Below are 24,689 nucleotides of genomic sequence, written 5' to 3' on the forward strand. Positions count from 1 at the left end.
AGGTGTTTGCAATCTTTAGATAAGCTATCTAGCTGATCTCCTGCTACCTGAAGTAGTCTCAGCCTGCTACTTCTCCACCATCTTGACTCCTCCCTCTATATACATATTCTTTATCCATTCATCTGTTGATGGACATCTAGGTTCTTTCCATACTTTGGCTATTGTGGACATTGCTGCTATAAACATTCGGGTGCACATGCCACTTTGGATCAGTACATTTGTATCTTTAGGGTAAATACACAGAAGTACGATTGCTGGGTCATAGGGTAGTTCTATTTTCAAATTTCTGAGGAAGCTCCATGCTGTTTTCCAGAGTGGCTGTACCAGCTTGCTTTCCTACCAACAGTGTATGAGGGTTCCCCTTTCTCTGCATCCTCGCCAACATCTGTCATTTCCTGACTTGTTAATTTTAGCCATTCTGACTGGTGTGAGGTGGTATCTCACCGTGATTTTGATTTGTATTTCCCTGATGCCGAGTCATGTGGAGCACTTCTTCATGTGTCTGTTGGCCATCTGGATGTCTTCTTTGCAGAAATGTCTGTTCATGTCTTCTTCTCATTTCTTGATTGGATTATTTGTTCTTTGGGTGTTGAGTTTGATAACTCCTTTGTAGATTTTGCATACTAGCCCTTTATCTGATATGTCATTTGCAAATATCTTCTCACATTCTCTCAGTTGTCTTTTGGTTTTGTTTACTGTTTCCTTTGCTGGGCAAAAGATTTTGATCTTGATGAAATCCCAATAGTTCATCTTTGCCCTTGCTTTCCTTGCCCTTGGCGACGTTTCTAGGAAGAAGTTGCTGCAGCTGAGCTCAAAGAAATTGCTTCCTGTGTTCTCCTCTAGGATTTTGATGGATTTCTGTCTCACAATGAGGTCTTTCATCTATTTTGAGTCTATTTTTGTGTGTGGTGTAAGGAAATGGTCCAGTGTCATTCTTCTGCATGTGTCTGTCCAATTTTCCCAACACCATTTGTTGAAGAGACTGTCTTTTTTCCATTGGACATTCTTTTCTGCTTTGTTGAAGATTAGTTGACCATAGAGTTGATGGTCCATTTCTGAGCTCTGTTTTCTATTCCTTTATTTTATTTTATTTTATTTTATTTTTCTTTTCTTTTCTTTTCTTTTCTTTTTAGTGTTCCACAATTCATTTTTTATGTACCACACCCAGTGCTCCATGCAATATGTGCCCTCCATAATACCTGCCACCAGGCTCACCCACTCCCCCACCATCCTCCCCTCCAAAACCCTCAGTTTGTTTCTCAGAGTGCACAGTCTCTCATGGTTTGTCTCCCCAACATTCATAGCCGCAATGGTCACAGTCACCAAACTGTGGAAAGAAAGAAGATGCCTTTCAACAGACAAATGAATAAGAAGATATGGTCCATATATACAATGGAGTATTATGCCTCCATCAGAAAGGATGAATACCCAACTTTTGTGTCAACATGGATGGGACTGGAAGAGATTATGCTGAGTGTATTCTATTCCATTGATCTATGTGTCTGTTTTTGTGCCAGTACCATACTGTCTTGATGATTGCAGCTTTATAATAGAGCTTGATGTCTGTAATTGTGATGCCCTCAACTTTGGTTTTCTTTTTCAACATTCCTCTAGCTATTTGGGGTTTTTCCTGTTCCATATAAATGTTAGGATTATTTGATCCATTTCTTTGAAAAAAGTTGATGGTATTTTGATAGGCATTGCATTAAATTTGTAGATTGCTCTAGGTAGCATAGACATTTTCACAATATTTGTTCTTCCAATCCATGAGAATGGAACATCTTTCCATTTCTTTGTGTCTTCCTCCATTTCTTTCATGAGTACTTTATAGTTTTCTGAGTACAGATTCCTTGCCTCTTTGGTTAGGTTTATTCCTAGGTACCTTATGCTTTTGGGTGCAATTGTAAATGGGATGGACTCCTTAAATTCTCTTTCTTCTGTCTTGTTGTTGGTATGTAGATGCAACTGATTTCTGTGCATTGATTTTATATCTATATATCTATATAGAGATATATATCTATAGATTTATTCCCATGTTAGGGCCATAGATATTTAAAAGTGTTAGATATTCTTGTTGGACAGACCCTTTATGTATGATATAGTGTCCTTCCTCATCTCTTATTATATTCCTTGGCTTGAAATCTAACTTACCTGATATAAGGATTGCCATCCCAGCTTTCTTTTGATGTGCATTAGCATGGTAAATTGTTTTCCACCCTTCACTTTAAATCTGGAAGTGTCTTTGGGTATAAAATGAGTTTCTTGTAGACAGCATATCAATGGGTCTTGTTTTTTTAATCCATTCTGATACCCTGTGCCTTTTGATTGGAGCATTTGGCCCATTTATATTCAGGGTACCTATTGAAAGATATGAATTTAATGCCATTGTATTCACTTATCTCTCAAATTCTCCTCTTGTGGTCCAGTAGTTGTTTGTCTCTTGCTCAGCTTCTTTATTCTCCATCATTTGGTCTTCTATATCACTAATTCTCTCTTCTGCCTCATTTATGCTAGCAGTAAGAGCCTCCATTTTTTATTGCACCTCATTAATAGCTTTTTTTATTTCAACTTGATTAGGTTTTGGTTCTTTCATTTCTCCAGAAAGGGATTTTATTTCTCCAGACAGGGATTCTCTTCTATTTTCCATGACTTTTTCGAGCCCAGCTAGCACCTCAATAACTGTCATTCTGAACTCTAGGTCTGACATCTTACTAATGTCTGTATTGTTAGGTCCCTAGCCATTGGTAATACCTCTTGTTCTTTTTTTTTTTTTTTTTGAGGTAAATTTTTCTGCCTTTTCATTTTATCCAGATAAGAATAGATGAATGAGAGAACAAAATACTAAAAGTGTAGCAATGATTCCAGAAAAATATACACTAACCAAATCAGGAGAGACTTGAAACTGGGGGGAGAAGAAAGGGGGGGAAGGAAAAAAAAGTATATATATATGTGTGTGTGTGTGTGTGTGTGTGTGTGTGTATGTGTATGTATGTGTATATATATATGTGTGTGTGTATGTATATATGTACACATATATGTATATATGCTGTCTGTAGTAGATACATATAGCTATCTATATCTATAGATGTAGATAGATAGATTTAGAGTGGTGAATAGAACAGAGCCACACACTTGATTTGGGATATATTTTGTTCTTTTAGAAGAAACTGCCTCCCAAAACTTTAAAGAAAGAAAACATATATTTATATATAAATATATAAGCATATATTTATATATAAATATATAAACATATATTTATATAAATATATTTATATAATATATAAACATATATTTATATATAAAACTTATATATTTATACAAAAATAATGTTAAACCAATGAAGGGATGGAATATGAATGTAAAGATGAAAGTTAAAAAGGATTCTAAAAAAAGAATTGATAAGATAAGAAGTTCATTGAAAAAAAAAGGCGGGGGGAGAGTGTGCTCAGACTGGAGGCTAGAACAAAGTCATATGCTAAATTTAGCATGTATTTTGATCTGTTAGAAGAAACTGTATCCCAAAATTTTAAAGAAAGAAAACTTACAGCTATACAAAAAATATGGTTAAATACAGTGAAGGGATAGAATATGACTATAACAATGAAAATCTTAAAAGATTTTTAAAAAGGTATTGGTAAGATGAAATAGTTTAAAAAGGTTAAAATAGGAAAGAGGAAATTTTTTTTAAATAGTATAAGAAAAAATAATTTTTTTTTTTTTAAAAAGTGTCTTTCATGGGGAAAGAAGTCACGAATTCTATGTGCTGCATTCCCCCAGCTCTGGAGTTCCATGATTCTCATTGAATGGTGAACTTCTTGGCTGGATGTTCTTGCTGATCTTCTAGGGGAGGGGCCTGTTGCAGTGATTCTCAAATGTCTTTGCCCAAGGCACAATTGTGCCACCCTTGCCAGGGACCAGGCTAAGCAATCTGCTTGGTTTTGCTCTGGGCAGCTTTTGTTCCCTGAAAGTTTTCCATATTGCTTTGGAGGTTGAGAGGTAAAATAGTGGCCTCCCAATCTCTGACCCAAAGGAGCTGAGAGCTTGGGGCCCCACTCCTCGGTGTTCCCTTAGAGAAAAGCCATCAATCCCTCCTATTTTCCTGGTCTCTGGCTGCGCTTCATGCTCACCCATCCTGTGACTGAGCATTTCTATCTCTGATGCATGGCTCTGTTCAGAGTTCCTAAACCCAGCAGATTCCTGCCTGCACACCCACACCATTCCTCCTGGAGGAGGAAGGGGGAAGGTCTCCCCAGATCTGCCACTTGTGGTGGGATCCTTGCTCAAAGAGCTATGGCTCAACTGTGCCTTGGATCATGGTTCAAGTTAACCTCAAGCTGAGATCCCACTCCTCTGCTCCATCTTTGCAGCTGGCTTCCCTGCTCCAGTACCTGGGAGCTCTACCACACTCAGACATCCATGGTCTTTTTGTGTTCCCTTGGGTTCTAAGACCACACTGTCCCCACAAGGCCTCCACCCCCTGCTTGGCCTCTGGAGCAACGACCCTCTGTGGAGCAGACATCTAAAAGTTCTGATTTTGTGCTCTGCTGCTCTACCACTTGCCAGGAGCCAGCCCCTCCCCCACGGTCTAGCTTTCCGTATGTAACCTTGGATTTACTTCTCTGCACATCCTACCTTCCAATAAGCAGTTGCTTTTCTGTTCCTAGAATTGCTGCTATTCTTCTCTTCTACCTCCTGTTGTGTTTGTAGGTGTTCAGAGTGTTCTGATAACTATCTAGCTGAATTCCTGGGATGCAGCAATATTTAGGTCTCCTACTCCTCTGCCATTTTGCTCCTCCTCCATTCAATTTTAAGTGAACCATAGGAGAAGCATGCCTAACTGATAAAAAGTGTCAGAGCATATCAAAACATGAGAGGGGAACCTGGGTTGCTCAGTCAGTTAAGTTCTGCCTTCTGCTCAGGTCTTGATCTCAGGGTCCTGCAATTGAGCCCTGCATTGGGCTCTCTGCTCAGTGGGGAGAAGAGTCAACTCCTCCCTCTCTGCCCTGCCCCATTTGTGTTCTCTCTCACTAGCTCTGCTCACTTGCTCATGCACTCTCTCAAATAAATAAAATAAAAATAAATCTTTAAAAAGAACATGACAGACTACACAGTAAGAGAGCTCTGCTGTGGGTTAGGGTTACTTAGTTGCACGTTTTTGCTCTCCTAACAGATTGCTTACACCTTGGGGAGAAACCTGCACAAATGCTTGACAGAATTTTCAAGGAGCAGTTAACAAAGAATTGAGAGGCAAAGATCTAGGAAGGGCTCTAGCTTCACTTTGTTCTATTACCTTTGGCAAGGCAGTTGTTCTTTTTGCACCTCAGATCCTGCATCTCTAAAACAAGGAAGCTGAATCTGTCCAGATTTTTAATTATTTTTTAACTTCTAAGTATTATAAAATGTAAGGGCAGAAATCAGAGATATCCCAAGTCCCTGTCACAATGCCTAGCACATTATAGTGTTCCATATACAGCTGTTGAATTGAATTGGATTTTTTTTGGTAAAAATTTTAGGTGAAATACTGATGTATAAGATGAATAAAAGCAAAGCTCCTTTTGTCCAGAGAGGGGTGGGTGGTACAAATCAAGTCACGTGGACCACTCTTTATCTCCATCTTCACTTCACCTGCCCAGAGGGGCACTATGGAAATCCAAGGCTTTAGGGAACACAATTTAAAAATCAAAGGACTTAATAAGCGTATAATTTTCTCTGGCTCCAACATTCTTTGATTCCTCTGCTAACTTGGAATTATCACATAGAGAGTAATATGAAAGGTCTTAAAGATATAACATTATGCCACAGGGCAGATGGTGGCTTGAGGTGGAGAACCACAAAACCATTTTATATTCCTGAAATAATGTGCTACACTTGCATTTTATTATCTTTCCCTGCAGTTTTGTTTTCTTATTAGGAATCAGTGTGGGATGTGTTTGAACAGAGAATATTTCTGTCAGCTGCTTTCTGTAACTGTTGAGTTGTCTACTTGTAACTACATAATCACAAAATTTTATAAATTGAGTTAATTTACTGAATAAGCCAGTTATTTTGATACCATAGTTGCTTTTGAAATTCACTGAAATCGTATGAGAATCCAAGCCTAGGAAATGTGGCTTTCTTTTTCTTTTTCTTTTTCTTTTTTTTTGAAATGTGGCTTTTTGACCTGTTAATGGTGAACTCTTTTGCCAACCTTTAGTGAATAATCTATTTATTTAGCTGGTAGGAGAATAAAAATCTGTTAATCTCACTGTAGGCAAGAAAGAAGAATAAGGTTAATCAGAGATGTCAAATCTTCAAGAAGAATTTCAGAGTGACTTATTTCATCCCATTATCCCAGCTTTCCTTTCCCCTTCACTCCCATCCCTGTGTTAAATGCTAACGAAGATGAATGAATAATGTATTCAATTAGTTGCAAATGAAAGCTATTGATCCTCTGTGAGGTTGGTGTCCCAAATCAGGACTCTTAAATCTCATCCCTGTTTTTCTGCATTGGGGGTTCATGATTCATTTGAACAGACTGTGTTTTCAGTTGAAGAGAGATGAAGTTGAGCTGTCGAGGCAGATTGAATTCTCCAGTCCTCTGGTGATGAGGACATGTGGCCAAGTCCTGGCACTGCTGTGTAGATCAGCCTTTAAGTTATCACCCAAACTGGCATGGTCTCCTGGCAAGGAATGAATAAAGCCCTCAAAGTGAAAACATTTAGTTCAGCAACCCTTAATTGATCATTTCTATCTTTGTTACACAGTGAAAGTTGCTGCGACAAGTTTCAAGGGACCTGGGAGATTCAGTCAGAGAAGGTGGGAGGTAGGATTAATGAAGGAGAACTGACTGTCTAGAGTCCAGACAGTCTCATTGGACAGGAATAAAGTCTGCAATGGGAAACCTGTCTTCAAGAGGCATCATAGTAAAACTCCCAGACCTTTAGGCTGATAACTGATAAACTGATGGGAGCACAGAGCAGAAGTATGTGGAAGGTGAAAAATCAAAGCAAGTATATCATGCAAATTAGCAATAAATGCTACAAAATGTAATGGATAATAGTAATAAGAGGTTTTGAGTAAATGGCAAGTATCATTTAAAATATTATCTTGGTGAATACTTATGTACATGTTGGAGTGTGCAGCTTGTACTTGTACTAATTGAATGCCAATGCCAAACTGCTATCCCATTTTGTGATTATGTGTGCAAAAAATACTTAACCTATTTATTAAGTTAGGGGTTTTGAGGCAGTGTGCTCCAGGGTATGGAAACTTGGAAAGGAATTAAGGAGAATAAGACAACATTATGTCCCCCAAATCATCAAAATGCACAATACAGATACCATGTTTAGCTTTAATTAACACAGAAAATGTAGGGTACCCTTTAATATAGAAAACAAGGTGTAAATTGAAAATATTTGATGAATCACAGTCATATGTTTTTAAGGATTGGCCAGTCATGATTCCGACTTCAACGGTCTCATGTGACTGTCAATTTGGAAGTGTTATATTTGACTCATGTGCAATCTAATAGCTTTTCAGCTCGCCTGAAGGTACTACTGCAATATGTAAGCCATTACTTGGTAGAATGCTTTGACACACTGCTCTGAGAATGAAAAATACCTGGGAAAATAAACTGTGTTTTATCATTCATCTCATGCAGCATTACTAGAAGTCTGTTTTGTTATTGTTGTTTTTCAGCCCCTCTGACTGATAAGCCACCCAAGCTTTTGTATCCTATGGAAAGTAAACTGACAATTCAGGAGACTCAGCTGGGTGAGTAATTCCTTAATTCTGGTTAATACCCTTTTCTCAATACATTCCAACAGTTAATAAGCCTACATTGTAACCTGATGTCATCCTCTAAGCCAAACCTCTATGTATTTGAAGGGAGCAAAATTGGGAAATCCCAGCAAACATGGCCCATTCCATTCCCCATAGTGTGTGCGTTAATACCAAGCTGGACATATGGATATAAAGACTCACGTGTTTTTCATATAATTGTTAGGAAATGAGATGGGCTAAAGGTCTTATTGGTGGCATTATATTGTCTTTTATAAAGCTCAGTTTGGTTTTACAATAGGCTGTGTGGAACTCTGACTTACACCATTAGTACGTTAAAAGACAATTTTTGAAAATTAGGAGAAAAGGTACAAATTCATTAAGATAAGTGTTGCTGTTACAGTTACACATCATTTTTATCTAATCAAATGTGGAAGACATTATGCTATTTTATTTTTAACAAAATGTGAGCAAGTAGCTTTCGGTTAAAGGACTAACAGGTTTGGGACATAAGAACATGGACAAAATTGCTTTGGTAAAAATATCCAGTTGTCTACAAATTAGAATTCTAACATAGTTATCTTAGAGTTCAGTCTGGAATTTACAGATGTGGTATATCTATATTCAGTATGATTTTAAGTATAATTTTAACCATATATTCATGTTTGTATGGAATTTTTTCCCACACTCACCATTTGACAGTGGAAATACTTTATTATATAAAACTAAAAAGGAATTGATAACCCTCCCCTAAGTTATTGATGTTATTATTGTTTTGGGAGTGAGAATTTGGATTAAAATTGTAAATTATCTTCAAAATGAAGATTACAGATGTGATCATCTTTAGTAATAGCATATTCAAATTTATAGTGCAAAAAGATATGGTCTTAGAACCTATGAAGTTATTATAGTCAACAGGTTTTTAACATTGGTAATATTTACTAACTTTAAGGCATGAACATATACAAGATTTATTCAAGTCAGGGCATCAATATGCTTCTTTGATGATAAACCCAAGCCTTTGAGTTGATGCCATATACACGCAAGTAGTATTCCAGTTGTCACTATTTTGAGATAGAAGACCATAAGCATCATTAAAACAATGTTCTATATGAAACAGAGATATATTAAAATTACATCATACTCTTTACTCATGTTATGATATATTAAAATATGTTAGCTTTTATTGCTGCTTTCTGAGGAAATTTTGAAATGTAAATTTTAAGTGGCCACACTCATACACACCTTTCAATATTCCTAGGAAGATGTATTTCTAAAGTTATACAAAACAATATATAGATCTTGGGAAAGAAGAAGTGGTTTATGGTACCAGTTATCAGTAATGAACATAGTGAAAATGAAATTAATTGTGTCTCTTTACTTGACAATATAATTAAAAGAATACTATGATTGATGGTTGCCCATAGGGTTTTCTTATATTATCTATTGTTCTCAACATTCTACTAAAATGTTATACAGAATGAAATAATTCATAAAGCTTTCTTTTAAAAAAATTATTTTTTCTTGAACAAAAATTATGGAGACTAATCAAATCAATTTGAAAGTATGAAAATTTCTTATGCAAATTGGAAGTTTCAACTGCATATTCGTTTGAAGAAAGATGGGCCTGTGTGTTAGCAAGATGCTCTGAGAAGTACTATAATTCCTTTATTACCACCACCAAAAGGAGCATGAGTTCTCTTTAAATACCAAGTAGACTAGACATCAACCTAGGATTTGGATTCTTTTAAACAACTTTTGTTTCATTTTATTTTCTGATTCTGATTCTCATTGTATGGAACAAATCATTTGCTAGTTAGGGAAATTTAGCCTTAATCCTTGAATTTTTGGATCAACAGTTGATTTGAATAAACTACTCTGTTACTGTTGTTACTTCAGTAGTATTGGAGTAGGTGAGCAGACCATCACAAAGGGTAAGTGAAAATAGAAAGTAATGTTAAGGACCAAACAAAAAGACTCTAGATGCTTAAAATATATTTGTTTTCTTCAATATGTACTTTGATTTTTCTCCTCCTGGGGATTTAATTTTTGCCTTTCTAGGCTTGAAAAAGCTGTCAAATTCAACAGGGTCAAATGTATTACATCCTAAGGAAGGGGGATTGAGTGAAGTTTCATGGGGTGGGAGTCAGGAGGGTGGCCAGTACCAGCGATGGAGAGCCTCTAAGTGGTACCTACTTTTATGAGAAAGTGAGAATCTCCAACAGAGTTTCATTGATCAAGAGCTCAGGTGTCTGACTCAACCTTGTCCTAAATTGAAAACTCACCTCAGAGGATAATAAAACTAGCACATGAGCTACAGTATAAGAACAATAATCAGTAATTACACAAAGCTGAGTTGGTATATGTCTGCTGACCTAACTTGAACATCCTGGCAAAGTTATATACACATCCATCTGACCTTGGTAACTATAAACGCATTAGTCCTCCAGTTTGTCTGTAAATATATAAAACTCATTAATAATGTCATAGATAAAATCATGGATTTGTCTTCATCACCATATTCTCCTTCATCTGCCATTTGCTGCCTTTTGCTCTCCACCTCCCTTGTGGCTTCTTTTCCCCCCAGTTCCTTCATCTTCTCAAAACTGGAAAGATTGATAGTAGTCATTTAAATGATTCCAGTGTAGAAAGCAAAAGGTATGAAAAAGCAAAGTACTGAGGACAAAAGATAAAATAGTAAAAAATATATAAATGGGTGGGTTTGAATTTTAATCAATTTTAATGTGGTTACAGCCTAGCATTTCCATTTTAAGTGGCATCAGTGTGTTACTTCACAAAGTGAAAAAAAGAACTTTGTTCTTTTTAATTAACTTGAAGACATCAGCAAATGTCTGGGCAGCACTTTCTTGGGTAAAATCCTAGAAATCATGCTGTACAATTCTGAAGGTCAATTCAGTATGTGAGCCTGATTAGTCCTTTCAGGCTGTGGTAGTCAAGGGAATCAAAAGACAGACACCATAATCTTGCTGAGCTTGAGCCGTGAGTGTGTCAGTCAGCAATGTGGCCTTCTTGTTACAGCCAGGAACCCATTTTCAGAAACTTCCAGAACAAAGGATGTTATTATTCACCATTAACAGACTTTCAAAGAGTAGAAATCAATCCCACCATTAACCTAGTGAGATACATTATACTTTACAACTTAAAAGTGATGAAAAATTACCGTTAATTACTCATCTGGACCTGGGTATCACCGTATTTAAATTTTAGTTTTTTGCTTAGAAAATGATCATACAGGTTAATGGTAGAAATTTTGGAGAATTAAAGGAAAGAATCTGCTTCTATTAAATGTTCTTGGAAAATATCCATTTAATGGATACATGATATCCACATAAGTGTCCTGTAATTTCATACATATTGCTAGAAATTTGGGGGTTTTTTACAAATTTTATCATCATAAATAATGAGGCAGTGATCTTTACTTATACATTTTTCCCTTGACTTTATAATTATTTCAACAGGTTGAATTCCTAAAAGGAAAAATACTAGGTAAAATCAAATAATCTTATTAAAGTTTCTTGCTATATTTTTAGAATTCTTACCAAAGAAGTAACATAAACTCTCACCAGAAGCATATAATAGCTGTAATAAATTTTAAAATGTTTAAATTCAACTTGTATAAACTAAAAAAAAAAAAAAAATCATCAATTTCTCCCACTCTCCAGTCCTCTGCCTCTTATAATCACCAGTCTGTTCTCTGAATCTATGAACTTGTTTTTTGTTTCATTTTGGTTTTTTTCCCTTAGAGTCTACATGTAAGAGAGAACGTACAATGTTTGTTTTTCTCTGACTGACTTATTTCACTTAGCTTAATACCCTCAGGATCCATCTAGGTTGTCACAAATTGCAAGATTTCAATCTTTTTTTTATGGCTAAGTATTATCCCATCATAGATATCTATATCCCTATCTATATCTGTATATGTACGTGTACACACACACACACACCCCACATCTTCTTTATCCATTCATCCACTGATGGACGCTTAGGTTGTTTCCATATCTTGACTATTAAAAACAAGGCTGTGATGAACATATAGATATATATATATCTTTGCAAATTAATGTTCTTATTATCTTCAAATAAATTCCCAGAAGTAGAATTGCTGAATCATATGTAGTTCTAGTTTTAACTTTTTGAGGAAGCTCCATGCTGTTTTCCACAAATTGGTTGCACCAATTTATGTTTCCACCTGCAGTGCACAGCGTTTCCTTTTTTCCACATCCTCTCCAACATTTATTATTTGTTGTCTTTTTGATAATAGCCATTCTGACAGGTGTGAGGTGGTATCTCAGAGTGGTTTTGTTTTACATTTCCCTGATGATTAATAACATTTAGCATCCTTTTATGTTCCTGTTGACCATTTGTATGCCTTCTTTGAAAAATGACTATTCAGATCTTCTCTCCATTTTTTAAATTAGATTGGGGGTGTTATTGTTGTTATTAAGTTGTTTGAGTTATTTGTATGTTCTGAATATTAGCACCTCAGATACGTGATCTGTAATTATTTTTCTCTGATTCACTAGGTGGCCTTTTTATTTTGTTGCTGGTTTCCTTTGTCATGCAGAAGCTTTTTAGTTTGATGTTATCCCACTTGTATATTTTTGTCTTTGTTTCTTTTGATTTGGAGTCGAATCCAAAAATTCCATGTCAAAACTGATGTCAGGAAGCTATGGCCTATGTTTTCCTTTAGAAGTTTTATGGTTTCAAGTCTTACATTCAATTTGGTAATCCATTTTGAGTTAATATTTGTATATGGTTTCAGATCGTAGTCCAGTTTCATTCTTTAGCTTGTGACTCTCCAGTTTTCCCACCACCATTTATTAAAGAGGCTTTTTCCCATTGCATATTCTTGGCTCCTTTTTCATAAATTAGTTGACAATGCATGTGTGAGGTCATTTCAAGCTCTCTGTTCTTTTCCATTGATCTATATGGCTGTTTTTATGCCAATACATACTTTTTAATTACTGTAACTTTGTTATGTAGTTTGAAATTAGGGAGCATGATGCCCCCAGGTTTGTTCTTCCTTGTTCTTTGTTCTTCAAAGATGACTTTGGCTATTTGTAGTCTTCTATGTTTCCACAAAAACTTTAGGATTGTTTGTTCTATTTCTGTGAAAAATGCCTTTTGAATTTTGATAGGGGTTTCATTAAATCTGTATATTGCTTTGGGTAGTTTGCAGATTTTAATAATATTAATTCTTCCATCCATGAGCATGGAATACCTTTTTATTTGTCTATTTTTTTTGTCTTCTTTAATTTATTTCATTATGTCTTATATTTGTCAATATACAGGTTTTTCACCTGATTGTTTAAATTTATTCCTAGGTATTTTATTCTTTGGGATTGTTTTCTTAATTTCTCTTTCTGATAGTTAATAATTAATATATAGAAATGCAACAGATTTCTGTGTATTGACTTTGTATCCTGCAACTTTACTGAATTCATTTATTCTAACAGGTTTTAGAGTTTAGAATTCTAATGTGTGTAATAACTTTTTAATCTTTGTTAAGATTAATAAAATGATACATCTTTGCAACATAGTGCTTTCAAAGGAAAAGTCAGCTTCCTTTGAAATCAGAATTACTTCTTCCTTTCCCCTCTTACCTCTTTCTCTCACTCTTTACTCGTTACATATAAGTGGCCTCTCTTTTTTCAGAATTAGTCACATTTGGAGGATTTCAAATAAATCTAGTCCATTTAGGTAAATGCCTAGAGTTGATGAAATATGGAAACCTAGTTGAATGTCTAAAAGCCTCTATTTTCTTCTCTTGCTTATCCTAATACTCAACTGAGTACTTTCTCTAGATCCTGTGTTTCTTAATATAGTTCACAGTAACTTTGTGATGTACCCTGTGCACAGGAAATGCCAATAAATACTAATTGAGGACAAGGTACACATGCCACAAAGGGCACACATCTCCAAATTTTCTGCAAGGGAAAAAAATGACACTGAACTAAACAAACTGCCCAGTAGTGCTTTTATTTTTCTTTGGTATTTAATATGTTTGTTACGTTTGTTAAAAAGCAAACACTTCTGTATCTGAGCAAGTAACAAGGATTCACCAATGTTAACATGGAGAGGAAAGTGGTTGATGATGGTTTTGAAGCCTCAGATTTTTAGACATCTGTCCAAGTAAAGGGACACACATACATGTAACTTTATTCAATTTAGCTACAGGCTAATTAAGATAAAATATCACACTAGAACTTAAGTAGCATATCATGCCCTGTTATACCATATTATAGCTCACAGAATTTTAAATTTCAAGTAGACCTAGGGAAAAATATTTGTATCTTATATAATAGATCCTGATTGATATCCTTCTAGGAAAACTACTTGTTATGTAAGTTATACACTTAATTTACTATGTTGCTTAAATAATTGATTATTGAAACATAATTCTACTTCATGCTTTTTTTTGAGGATAGTTGACACATACTATTATGTTATTGCCATGTATACAGCATAGTAATTCATCAACAATACATTATGCTATGCTCACCACAAGTGTAAATATCATGTGTCACTGTACGATGCTATTACAATACCATTGACTCTATTATCTGTGCTGTATCTTTCATTCCCATAACTTATTCGCTCTATAACTGGGAGCCTTTTATGTCTTGGAGCTATGCATATAAATATATTCTGCCTGGAATGTGTTTTACTGCAAATATACTAATTGAGTTTTTAATCTAAGAAGACCCCATAGGGAATTATTATCTAACATTTGCTATCTAGGTGTATATTTTAATAGCTTGAAACAAAACATACCTTCTCTGAATAGTTACTATCCTTTCTTACTAAAATTGGGAAGCTTGTTTGTTTCTCTTTTCAAGGAGGTAAATAATATCAATATTCTCAAAACAGAACAATTTGGGAGTAAATTTGATACCTGATTCTGAAAGTGGCATATAATACTGTTGATCTAAACAAATACTTTTTTGCTAAGTCATGCAAGTGATGCAAATATGACCTTGCTTTCCAAGAGGTAAGGAAGTCAACGTTGACTGGGTTTTACCATTCAAAACTACTCTTCTGGTTGTCATGAGCAAATGTAATGTCGTTGACTTTGTTTTTACTGCCCCATAGGGAAAGTGCAAGACATGTTTTCCCTGAAAAACTCATATAAAAAAACTGTAAAAACTTCCTTTTCATTCTGGATAAGAACATGTGTATCCAAAGTCCAAGTTTTAGATGAAAAATTATGTACTTGTTGCCCACTTGAGAAAGATATGCAGATTAGCATAGCTCTTTTGCCTGGCATGAAACTTGTTAGACATAAATTGGAGCTTCTGGACAAATAGACATCATAATTAAAGCATGTAAAAGCAAATAAAGGCTAGTATTATAATTATATAAACTGATGGCATTCAGTTCTACTCAATCCAAATTTATCATGCTTTCATAAATGAAAGTAATAACTCTTGACAGCTGTTGTGTTCTGATATCTTATTTTTGAAACCAAAAGCCCCTTAAAAATTATGATTCTAACCCGAAGAGGAATATCTTTCATATGAGTATTTAGTTAATATTTTGTATCCTAAAGCAAATGAGAAATCAACAAATGGTTACTAGTATTAGTATTATTAGATCATTATATGCCCTAACTTATATGAATCTCACAGATTTCAAAATCAAATTTTTTTTAATGCTAGAGAGGAGGAACAGGCTATGTGAAAATGCAACTTGTATATTTGCATTAAAAATTGCTATCTAAGCGGAAGTCAAACTTCCTTTGTAAATGTTAAATGCTAAAGGCCTAAAGCTATGATAGGCTTGAAACCCAAAGAAAGATGGAGATGGAGGTTAGAGCAGTGGCTATGGGTCACTGGTATCTGAAAATCTGGAAGCCAGTTGAAGCACTTGTTAAAATGCATTAAAAACTGGAATAGAGACAATGTAAGTACACCTGCTTGTTCTTATCTTGGAAAAGGGCCAAAAGGAGGAAGAAAGAAAACGTCTGAGTGTTGTCACAAAACCAGTGCAGAGAGTCCATTGAAATTCCCAGCTTTGTATCTAATTCTGGTGTAGTTTTTTGGACACAGACACAAATAATGAAGATTACTTTTTTGTTACAAAACTAAGTGTATTTTATGTGTTGTTGACCACTGAGCAACTAGATATGTATAACTCTTCACAGCTCTAAATTTAGGAACTTTAGAAAGTGGAGATGCTTTGATAGTTATCAAATTAAATCTTTCCTTTAACTGATGCAAAAACAGAGACCAAAAATTGCTGTATGTTTTTATATCACAAATTTTACAAAAACAAATTTGTTCTCATCATCATGGTTTTCCCCTTCCCCTCTTCCTCCTCCTCCTCCTCTGCCTCCCCTTCCCCATCCCCTCCGCCTCTCCCTCCTCCTCCTCCTCCTCCTCCTCCTCCTCCTCCTCCTCCTCCTTCTTCTTCTTGGTATTGGTATTGCTATTATTCAGTTATTTTGGTTCTAATAAAAGGAAGCATATGGCACTGGTTCCCAGTTCATGTCATTCTGTCATAAGATCTAAATGACAATCCAGCTCTGCCACTTACTACTAGTATAACCTTAAACAAGCAGCCCCTATTTTCCTAATCAATAAAAAGGACACTGTAATAAGACCTACCTCTATGGAGTTAATGTGGGTATTTAATGAGATAATGCATGTAAAGATTAATATGTCGCCTGATATATATTAAGTAGTCAGTACATGCTTGTCACTAGTAGTTGAGATATTTTAATGCTATATATGGAAGGTTCCTGAAATGCATTCTGAATGTCAATGATTATTTGATCATGTTTATATTCTTACTAGAGTATCATACTATGGTAGCAGACATAGGCTTCATTATTAGATGGATAATATTTTAGAAAATTAATTTCCCCTCTAAGAACACAATATGCACATTAAGTTTTTCTATTTCAATTAGATTTTATCTTAAAGAAATTATTTATTTTAAATTACTTTTTCAACAAGTCTACCCAAATGCATATAGTAAGTACATAACTCTGACAGAAGAAAATTATTCCCATTCTTTAAAAAAAATGACCATGTAATGGACACTATGCTATACAAATTTGTAAATGATCATCAAGAAGAAAGTCAGATTGGAAAACATTATTTTTCTAAACTAAAGAAATGCAGATATAACATTTCTTAAGACAAATGACATGAGAATAATTTTACAAAACAGAGCATCAAACTATTATGCTTGTCAGTTTCCTCCTAAAGGTTTTGGTGACAGTCATATTCACTTTACAGAAAAATACTGCTTTTCCTGTGACAGACACTGTTATCATAAAACTTTCTGAATCTTTCGTAATGACTGAAGTTTACTAGCATAGAAACATGCAGTGAGTATCCCATGTTAACGAGAACTTCAGAATTTGCTAAGTAAATGCCAATTTATCAGAAATAAACCTATCAAAAGACATTATGGTGTAGAATATTGAAAGAGGTTTCAGAATAAAAGTATGTACCATATGACTGATGTTCATTAAAATAGAAACTATAAAAAGGCCTATATCATTTAAAATTTGAATATAAAGAGAGATGTTCATCCATAAATTTCCTCTTGAATTTTGGCTAAATAACTGAACATTCCTAAATTATATGCAGACTCTTCATGAAAAATAACTTCTGCTTGAATGTGATTATGAAAATAGGATACCGGTATTTTATGGTTTAATGTTAAAACACTTAGCATTCCAGTCACACCTTACTCTACCAACTTAATATGTTCCTACAGATTTATGGGTAAATTGAATCATCATAACTTCAGAGAAGTTTTCCTTTCATTTTTGATTGATCTTTAATTAGCAGTGGCTTAACATGTCAGTTTTAAGAGGCTCTGTCCCCCAGTCTCTCTTAAGCAGCTAATGATCAATGAAAGATTTATATGCACAAGGGAAATACACTATTTAAAGAAATTCTGTGGTGAATAATTTTATTTAAGAATCCTTTTGTGATTGAATAATTGCCCCCATAACTTTTCTCCATGGTAGTGTAAATTTCTACATTTCCTAAGATGAAGTTCATCAATGTGAAACTGCAAGTGGTATTTCTAACTAATCCAGGTAAAGAATCAGCCACCCATCACTTCATACGGCTTCCCCTTGTCCATCAGCAGAAAATGATGTCCCCGTTGAGACTTTTGCCTTCTTTGAGGAAGTACTAAATTTTGTTCACCAGCTTCAGAATCAACAGCATTTGTATTTTAATCTAATTCTTTTCAAAATTGATGTGGTAGGGTAGAATATTTGAGGAACCAGAATGCCTTGGCCCTAATAGAATGACTGCTGGTGGTGTAATTTGTTTATCCGCATCTTTAATTGTGGTGAGAGTTCTTATTTCCACGTTTAAAGGGAGCATTTTGTATTTTGATTCTTCCAGAATTTATATGGCCCTTTGCATTACATCATTCTGCTGATCATTTAATTTTCTTCCTAATGTATTCGTATGTATTTAGTAAGGTTTTTCTCTTCAATATGAAAATATAGACAATTAAATTTGATTCATTAGTTTCTAAATCCCTAAACATCCACCTTTTAGGATGTGCCTAAATGATATGTTATAGAACACGGAAGATCAGCCTAATGTATAGAATATCCAGAAGGCTTTAAAACCTGAGCCTTACAGTAAATTCTCATGAAGAGGCCTCTTTTCCAATTCACTATACACAAGGCCGATGTTAATTTCTCAAAAAGAATTAGGATTTTTAAAATTTTCCTAGTTAAAGTTTCTAAAATCTAGTTATAGTATATATGGTCCAATTGAATAATTTTTAAAAATCAAAGAAAACCCTTATCAGAGTTTTTACTTTCCAAAATTCAACTGTATTGAGGTAAATCTTGGACCAGTGGTCTGGTCAGCAGATACCTTACACTTCCCCTTCTGGTCCACAGTAAGCATGAAAGAAAGACTTAAAGCTCCTTAGGATTCCAGAAGAATCAGTATTCCTTCTCCCTTCTGACTTCCTCACAATGGTCTCCTCAAACTTAGAAGTAGACTACAAGCTTTCTCAGTCTCAGAGAATTTTTGTTTCTAGTTTAGTAAAAGCAGGGCACGCATCTCACACTTGCTTGCTGAAGAATTGTGTTTATGGAAACTTGGCAGCTCTTGGAGTAGGAAGAGAACAAAGGAAAACACAATGCTTATCTGGAAAAATTAAGTTGAATGCATCCTGTCACATCAAGCCATCACTGGAAATAGGGTACTTACAATATGAATTTTAGGAAAATTTGAGATTATTACTACAAATCTTCAGTAAGAAGCCATTAGATGAAATAGCTTAGGGAAAGTTCAGTAAGTATTTTTGTTTTCTCTTCTTAAAAGAAACATTTCAGTGTTTCTGATGAATGTATATTTCTGATTTGATAATGTCAATTATCTTGGCAACTTTAAGAGTTAATCAATTACATTTTTTAAATGCTTTCTGAATAATGTACCTAATTTTGACTAAAATTACTTGAGATGCAATTAGAGTATTATGCAGTCTACTTATTATGTATAGTTTGTTTATGAGTAGTATGGATATTTGCTTCAGAATTATATGTCACATATTTATAGCAGGATTTATACAAAGATTTTTTAGATATAAAATTTGTATCATAATTTGTAATGATTGTTTTTTGAAGGTATAAAAGCCCTTCTCTATTTCCCATGAATAATGTATTTCCTTTCCAATGCTGTTTATTAGGATTTGCTACTAATTAGAGAGTGGGAATAACATTTGTATATAATGGGTGATAAATAAAATAAGTGAATCTTTGTTTAGATGAATATATGAGCTAATAGCTGCAGGTGAAGTTAAGTGTCATAGAGAACATCAGTTACTATCTATGAAAGAAATGTCAAATCAATAGAGAATTCTACTGTTGACAGATTTGGAGTAGACAGGCCTTTATTTTCTCTTCAGTCACTATATATGTATATGAAATAAAATAGATAATTGACACAAGCAGATGAACAATGTATGGGGAAAATAATCCAAAAACATTTCTTTTTGTCTCAAATGGATGGCTATTTCAAGCAAGAGTTAATTTGAGGGATTTTTTTTTTTTTTTTTTTTTGGATCAGCATCCTGTGCCTAGACAACTTACATTTAAGGACTCACAGGTTCTAATAGTTCACCACTAGGGCTCTGATCACAAGTGACAAACCACTTAAAAGGCAGGAGCAGGGCTGGCCTAGAGGATGACCAGAAACACTCAGGTTTTCTGTTCTCATCTGCTTCTCTTTGCATGTCACCCTTTTTAGAGGTGGAGCATGGCAGGGGGTGGGCCAGCTTACAGGATGAGGGCAGTGCTCTGCTAAGTTCTAACCAGGATGGTAAGTGGAGTCTGGAACTGTAGCTGGATTTCGAGATTCTCTGAGAAGGAGTTCTGATTGGCCTAGCTTAGGTTACAGATCTAAATTTTGACCAGATTACTATGACGTCAGAAGTGAGACATGTTGACTCAGCGCTTCTTGTATGCTATATCTCCTGTGGTAAGGAAGCCTGTGTGTTGGTGTGAGTACATGAATGTCGGGGGGTGGGGGGATGGGCTTGTACCAGATGAAGAGGACAAAACAATAGTTATTACAGGGGCTAAGTTTTCATATTCAGTATTTGTTTTCTTTAAAGTCTTTGGTTAATCCACATCCTATTAATTTAGCTGTCATCCTTATTATGTCTGTTCATTAGCTTAGTAGGAGCAGAATTAGTCAGACAGATGCCTTTGAGCACAGTCTCTCTAAGGCTGAAAACTCTTCCTTGCCTCTCCTCTCAACCGGTACAGACATCCTCTCTGTGTCTGAAGTGCATACTTCTCAGCTCCACCTGCATCGCCTCACCACTGTCTCTGTGTGTTATTTATGTCTCAACCTTGAGCCCAATGTTGACCCAAAACCAAATGTCAGCTTCTCAGCTGTTAAAGACACTTTCAAGTAAAAGGCATGGTTCGTGAAAAGATAGAAATGCTACAGCCTTGGTTATAAAGTGAAGTTCATGTAATATAAGTGAGTAGAGAAAGGCCAGGTGTGATGAAGTAAAGAACAGTGGGTACTATGGCAAAGTAGGGAGCATATGTCCTAGTTAAAGGAATTCATATTCATTTTTGTATACCATATGGGTCAAATAAGATATGTCTGGTACCTAGTTTTAGTCTAATGGTCTCTCATCTAGTCCATCAGTTAGTAGATCCAGTATTCATATCACCAAATACAGTTGCACTGTGGTGCCACCCTAAAAATCATGTAGGTTTACAATTGGATCTGGATTCAGAATGACTTTCATGGAATATGAATCTGTACTGTCATGCTATAGGTTGGAACATGTTATAGACTTATTTGTGATGTGTTTGGAACTACAAATAGAATAAGATCTATCATCAGGGAATCAAGGAGTTTAGAGCAACACAATTAATTATAAAGGAAGAATCACCCCATCGGGTGATATAGGAATCAAATAGGATATAGGCAAATTCTCTTTAGCAATCTGGCCCCATGGAGAAGTAATCATGCCTATTTTGCTATCACAGATAACAAAAGTAGAAACACCTATGAACTACCCCAACAGACATTTTTACTTATTCCTTTCTCTACAAATTTTCCCTGGTTATATATTTGCTTCTAAGATTCCATACTTAAAAATGGACATTACCCTATAGAAAGAACCTAGATGTCCATCAACAGATGAATGGATAAAGAAGATGTGGTGTATATATACAATGGAATACTATGCAGTCATCAAAAGAAATGAAATCTTGCCATTTGCAATGACGTGGATGGAAGTAGAGGGTATTATGCTAAATGAAATAAGTCAGTCAGTGAAAGACAATTATCATATGATCTCTCTGATATGAGGAATTTGAGAGGCAGGGCGGGGGTTTTGAGGGGTAGGGAAGGAAAAAATGAAATAAGATGGAATCAGGAGGGAGACAAACCATAAGAGACTCTTAATCTCACAAAATAAACTGAGGGTTGCTGGGGGGTGGGGTTAGGGATAGGGTGGTTGGGTTATGGACATTGGGGAGGGTATGGGCTATGGTGAGTGCTGTGAAATGTGTAAGCCTGATGGTTCACACACCTCTACCCCTGTGGCAAATAACACATTATATGTTAATAAAAATAATCTTAAAAAATAACAATAAAAAATAAAAACCATTTCAAACTCTAAATAAATAAATAGGATTTAATTTTTTTTTTAAAATGGACATTACCTAATTAACTTGCAAATATATACCAAGAAAAAGACTATAGGATCTGTGATTATTCTTGCCTTATTAATTAGAGCTTACATGCAGTGGCTTTCATGAGTTTAATGCAATCATCATTTCTGTGTATAATCATCAGGGTCAAGAGTGGAAGCAATGGAAAGTAGAAATCCTATAATTGGCAAAGAAGTTTTAGTTCAAAATACCAAAAATTAAAATAAAATCAGTTTGTTAGACTCATAGTTTATTTAGAAATTTAAATAAGAAAATTAAGTAAGAAAATTATCTCTGTAAAATTGAAATAATGCTAGATTTACTGCTTAAAAATATCATGTTGCCCCTTGGCTTGAGGATAAAGGCCAGTCCCTTCACAATCTGATTCCATTTTATCTTCATCATTTCATTTATCATCCAACTAAGCTTACACCTTGGACCAGGCATGGACACCCATGACTCCACCCTTTGCATGTCCAATGCCTGCCATTTGGAATTCCCTCTCTTGCCTCTAGTGTCTGTTCTTATTTACTCAAATTTTAAGATGCATGTCAATGTCAACTGTATAAAGCCTTCCCTGACTCCTACTAGACAGAATTAAATAACACTTCTCAAGTGCTAGCAAGTCTCTTTCTTATACTTTTGTTAGAGCATTTCTCATTTTCCGTACATATCATCATATGTCAATTTCCCTTACTGCACTTGGAACTCTTAAAGAATTGACTACAGTGTTTCATCTTCACACCCTTAAAGTGTAGGTCAATACCTGATAAATGAATGAACAAATTATGGAGCATTTACTCAGGTTTAAATCTCATAAATAAAATCCAACAGGTATAACTCACCCTTTTCAGTAGCCGTATACTACAGGACAACAGAATAAACCACACTAAAGCTGTTAATTTTGATATAATTGCCTGCTGTGATTGAAGATCCTACTTTATGGATGAGGGAGACAGATAAAGAAGGGCCCAGGAGCTGAGCTATAAAGATCTAACTGAGAAGCCTGGTAATAAATCAATTCCCGATCAGAGGAGGAAAAATCAGATGGCCATTGAAAGTCAACACAGAGCAGTAGGTTGAATTTGGAGAAAGAAATAGGGGTTAAAAAAAAAGTTATACATCACAGTTCAGCCAGGAAACTGGTCTTGGTTAGAGGGTTAACTGACATCTTGAATTTAAGGCAGATCTCTAAACTTTAGTCAGATAGACTTTATAATGTGAGGGATCCAGAATGAGAAATGAGTTCACTAGTTCCATTTACTACTTAGTTATTGAGTGTCTGGCAGGCATAAAGTCTGCTAAAATCCAGATAAGAAGGTAGGTAGGTAGGGAGGGAGGTAGACAGACAGACAGAGAGAAGCGTGTCTACAAAGACTTAATATTACAGTCTTGGTTAACCTCAGAGAAGACCCTTGTTCCTCAAGAAGAGGCCAAGACTTTGTGTCCTTATTTATGATTTCAGCTACGACTGAACATCAGTTCTCATTCAAATGAGCATTTTAATCAACTAGAAAGTCAAGGCCCTATAAGTGTAGCTTGCCTTGATTGATGATCATAATCTCTCTTTTGCTTTTGGAGTGTCTTATATTTGCAAGGCATTTCATATGTTGTCTCATTTCATCTTTGCAACAGTCTGCTACATTTATATTGTACCTCCATTTTACAGATACATGCTATGTTTCTTGGTATATTTCTACACAATAGTGTATTGATTGTTGTTTCCTTCTTTGTTCCTTTGTTAAATTCTAACTGTGACCCTTCTGTAGTATTTAGAGTGGTCTCATCTTTATGGACTACTTCATTTCTATTTTATCCCACTGTTAACAGGTACTGTGTCTTATCAAATAGAACATCTAGTGATAAGGCTTGAATATGAATTTGTCCTTGAAATGTTTCTCAGGTTTTGTTGTTTTTTTTCTTATTTAGTTGCTTGTCTTCTGGATCTGCTTCTGTTCATCTTTGCCTCCTATTTTCTCATTCCCATTTTTTTGCACTTTTGTTCTTTCAAGTACATTTTAATAGACACTTTTCTTCTTCCACTGATCTTCAAGCATGAAATTTCTTTTCAAGGGACTTAAGAAAATGGAAGTACTTAGAACATTCATGAACAGAATGTCTCATGAGCTGCAAAAGTTAATGTGAGAAAAGCAGATAGAAGAGTGGCTACTTCATCAGAATTTTTTTTTCCCTTTTTAAAAGCAGCAAGTTATAGTCTTTTCTTAAATAGCAAGCAATTGGAAGGGAAGGTGAACCATGAGAGACTATGGACTCTGAAAAACAATCTGAGTGTTTTGAAGAGGTGGGGGGTGGGAGGTTGGGTGAGCCAGGTGGTGGGTATTAAGGAGGGCACGTATTGCATGGAGCACTGGGTGTGGTGCAAAAACAATGAATTCTGTTACGCTGAAAAGAAATTTAAAAACAATAGCAAGCAAAAAGCAAGTGGTCTCATTTCACTTCTTAAAATGAACAAAGTGAGGGGTGCCTGGGTGGCTCAGTGGGTTAAGCCTCTGCCTTCGGCTCAGGTCATGATCCCGGGGTCCTGGGATCGAGCCCCACATCGGGCTTTCTGCTCTGCAGGGAGCCTGCTTCCTCCTCTCTCTCTCTGCCTGCCTCTCTGCCTACTTGTGATCTCTGTCTGTCAAATAAATAAATAAAATCTTAAAAAAAAAATAAAATAAACAAAGTGAAACTAATAATTGATTTGTCAATTTACTGTGAATATTAAGTCCCTGCACAC

General features: G+C 35.3%; 1 protein-coding gene across 1 annotated transcript in view; it reads left to right on the forward strand.

Annotated features, from left to right (window-relative positions):
- Positions 1-24,689, forward strand: part of LOC111150371 (interleukin 1 receptor accessory protein like 1) — a 786,204-nt gene that overhangs the window by 462,629 nt on the left and 298,886 nt on the right. The window contains exon 6 of the mRNA XM_022507811.1: positions 7,678-7,752. Within this exon, the coding sequence (XP_022363519.1) occupies positions 7,678-7,752 (75 nt within the window). The remainder of the gene's footprint in view (positions 1-7,677; positions 7,753-24,689) is intronic.

The sequence above is a fragment of the Enhydra lutris genome, unplaced genomic scaffold, assembly GCF_002288905.1.
Source record: "Enhydra lutris kenyoni isolate GAN:26980312 unplaced genomic scaffold, ASM228890v2 scaffoldscaffold23, whole genome shotgun sequence".
Taxonomy (NCBI): Eukaryota; Metazoa; Chordata; class Mammalia; order Carnivora; family Mustelidae; genus Enhydra; species Enhydra lutris.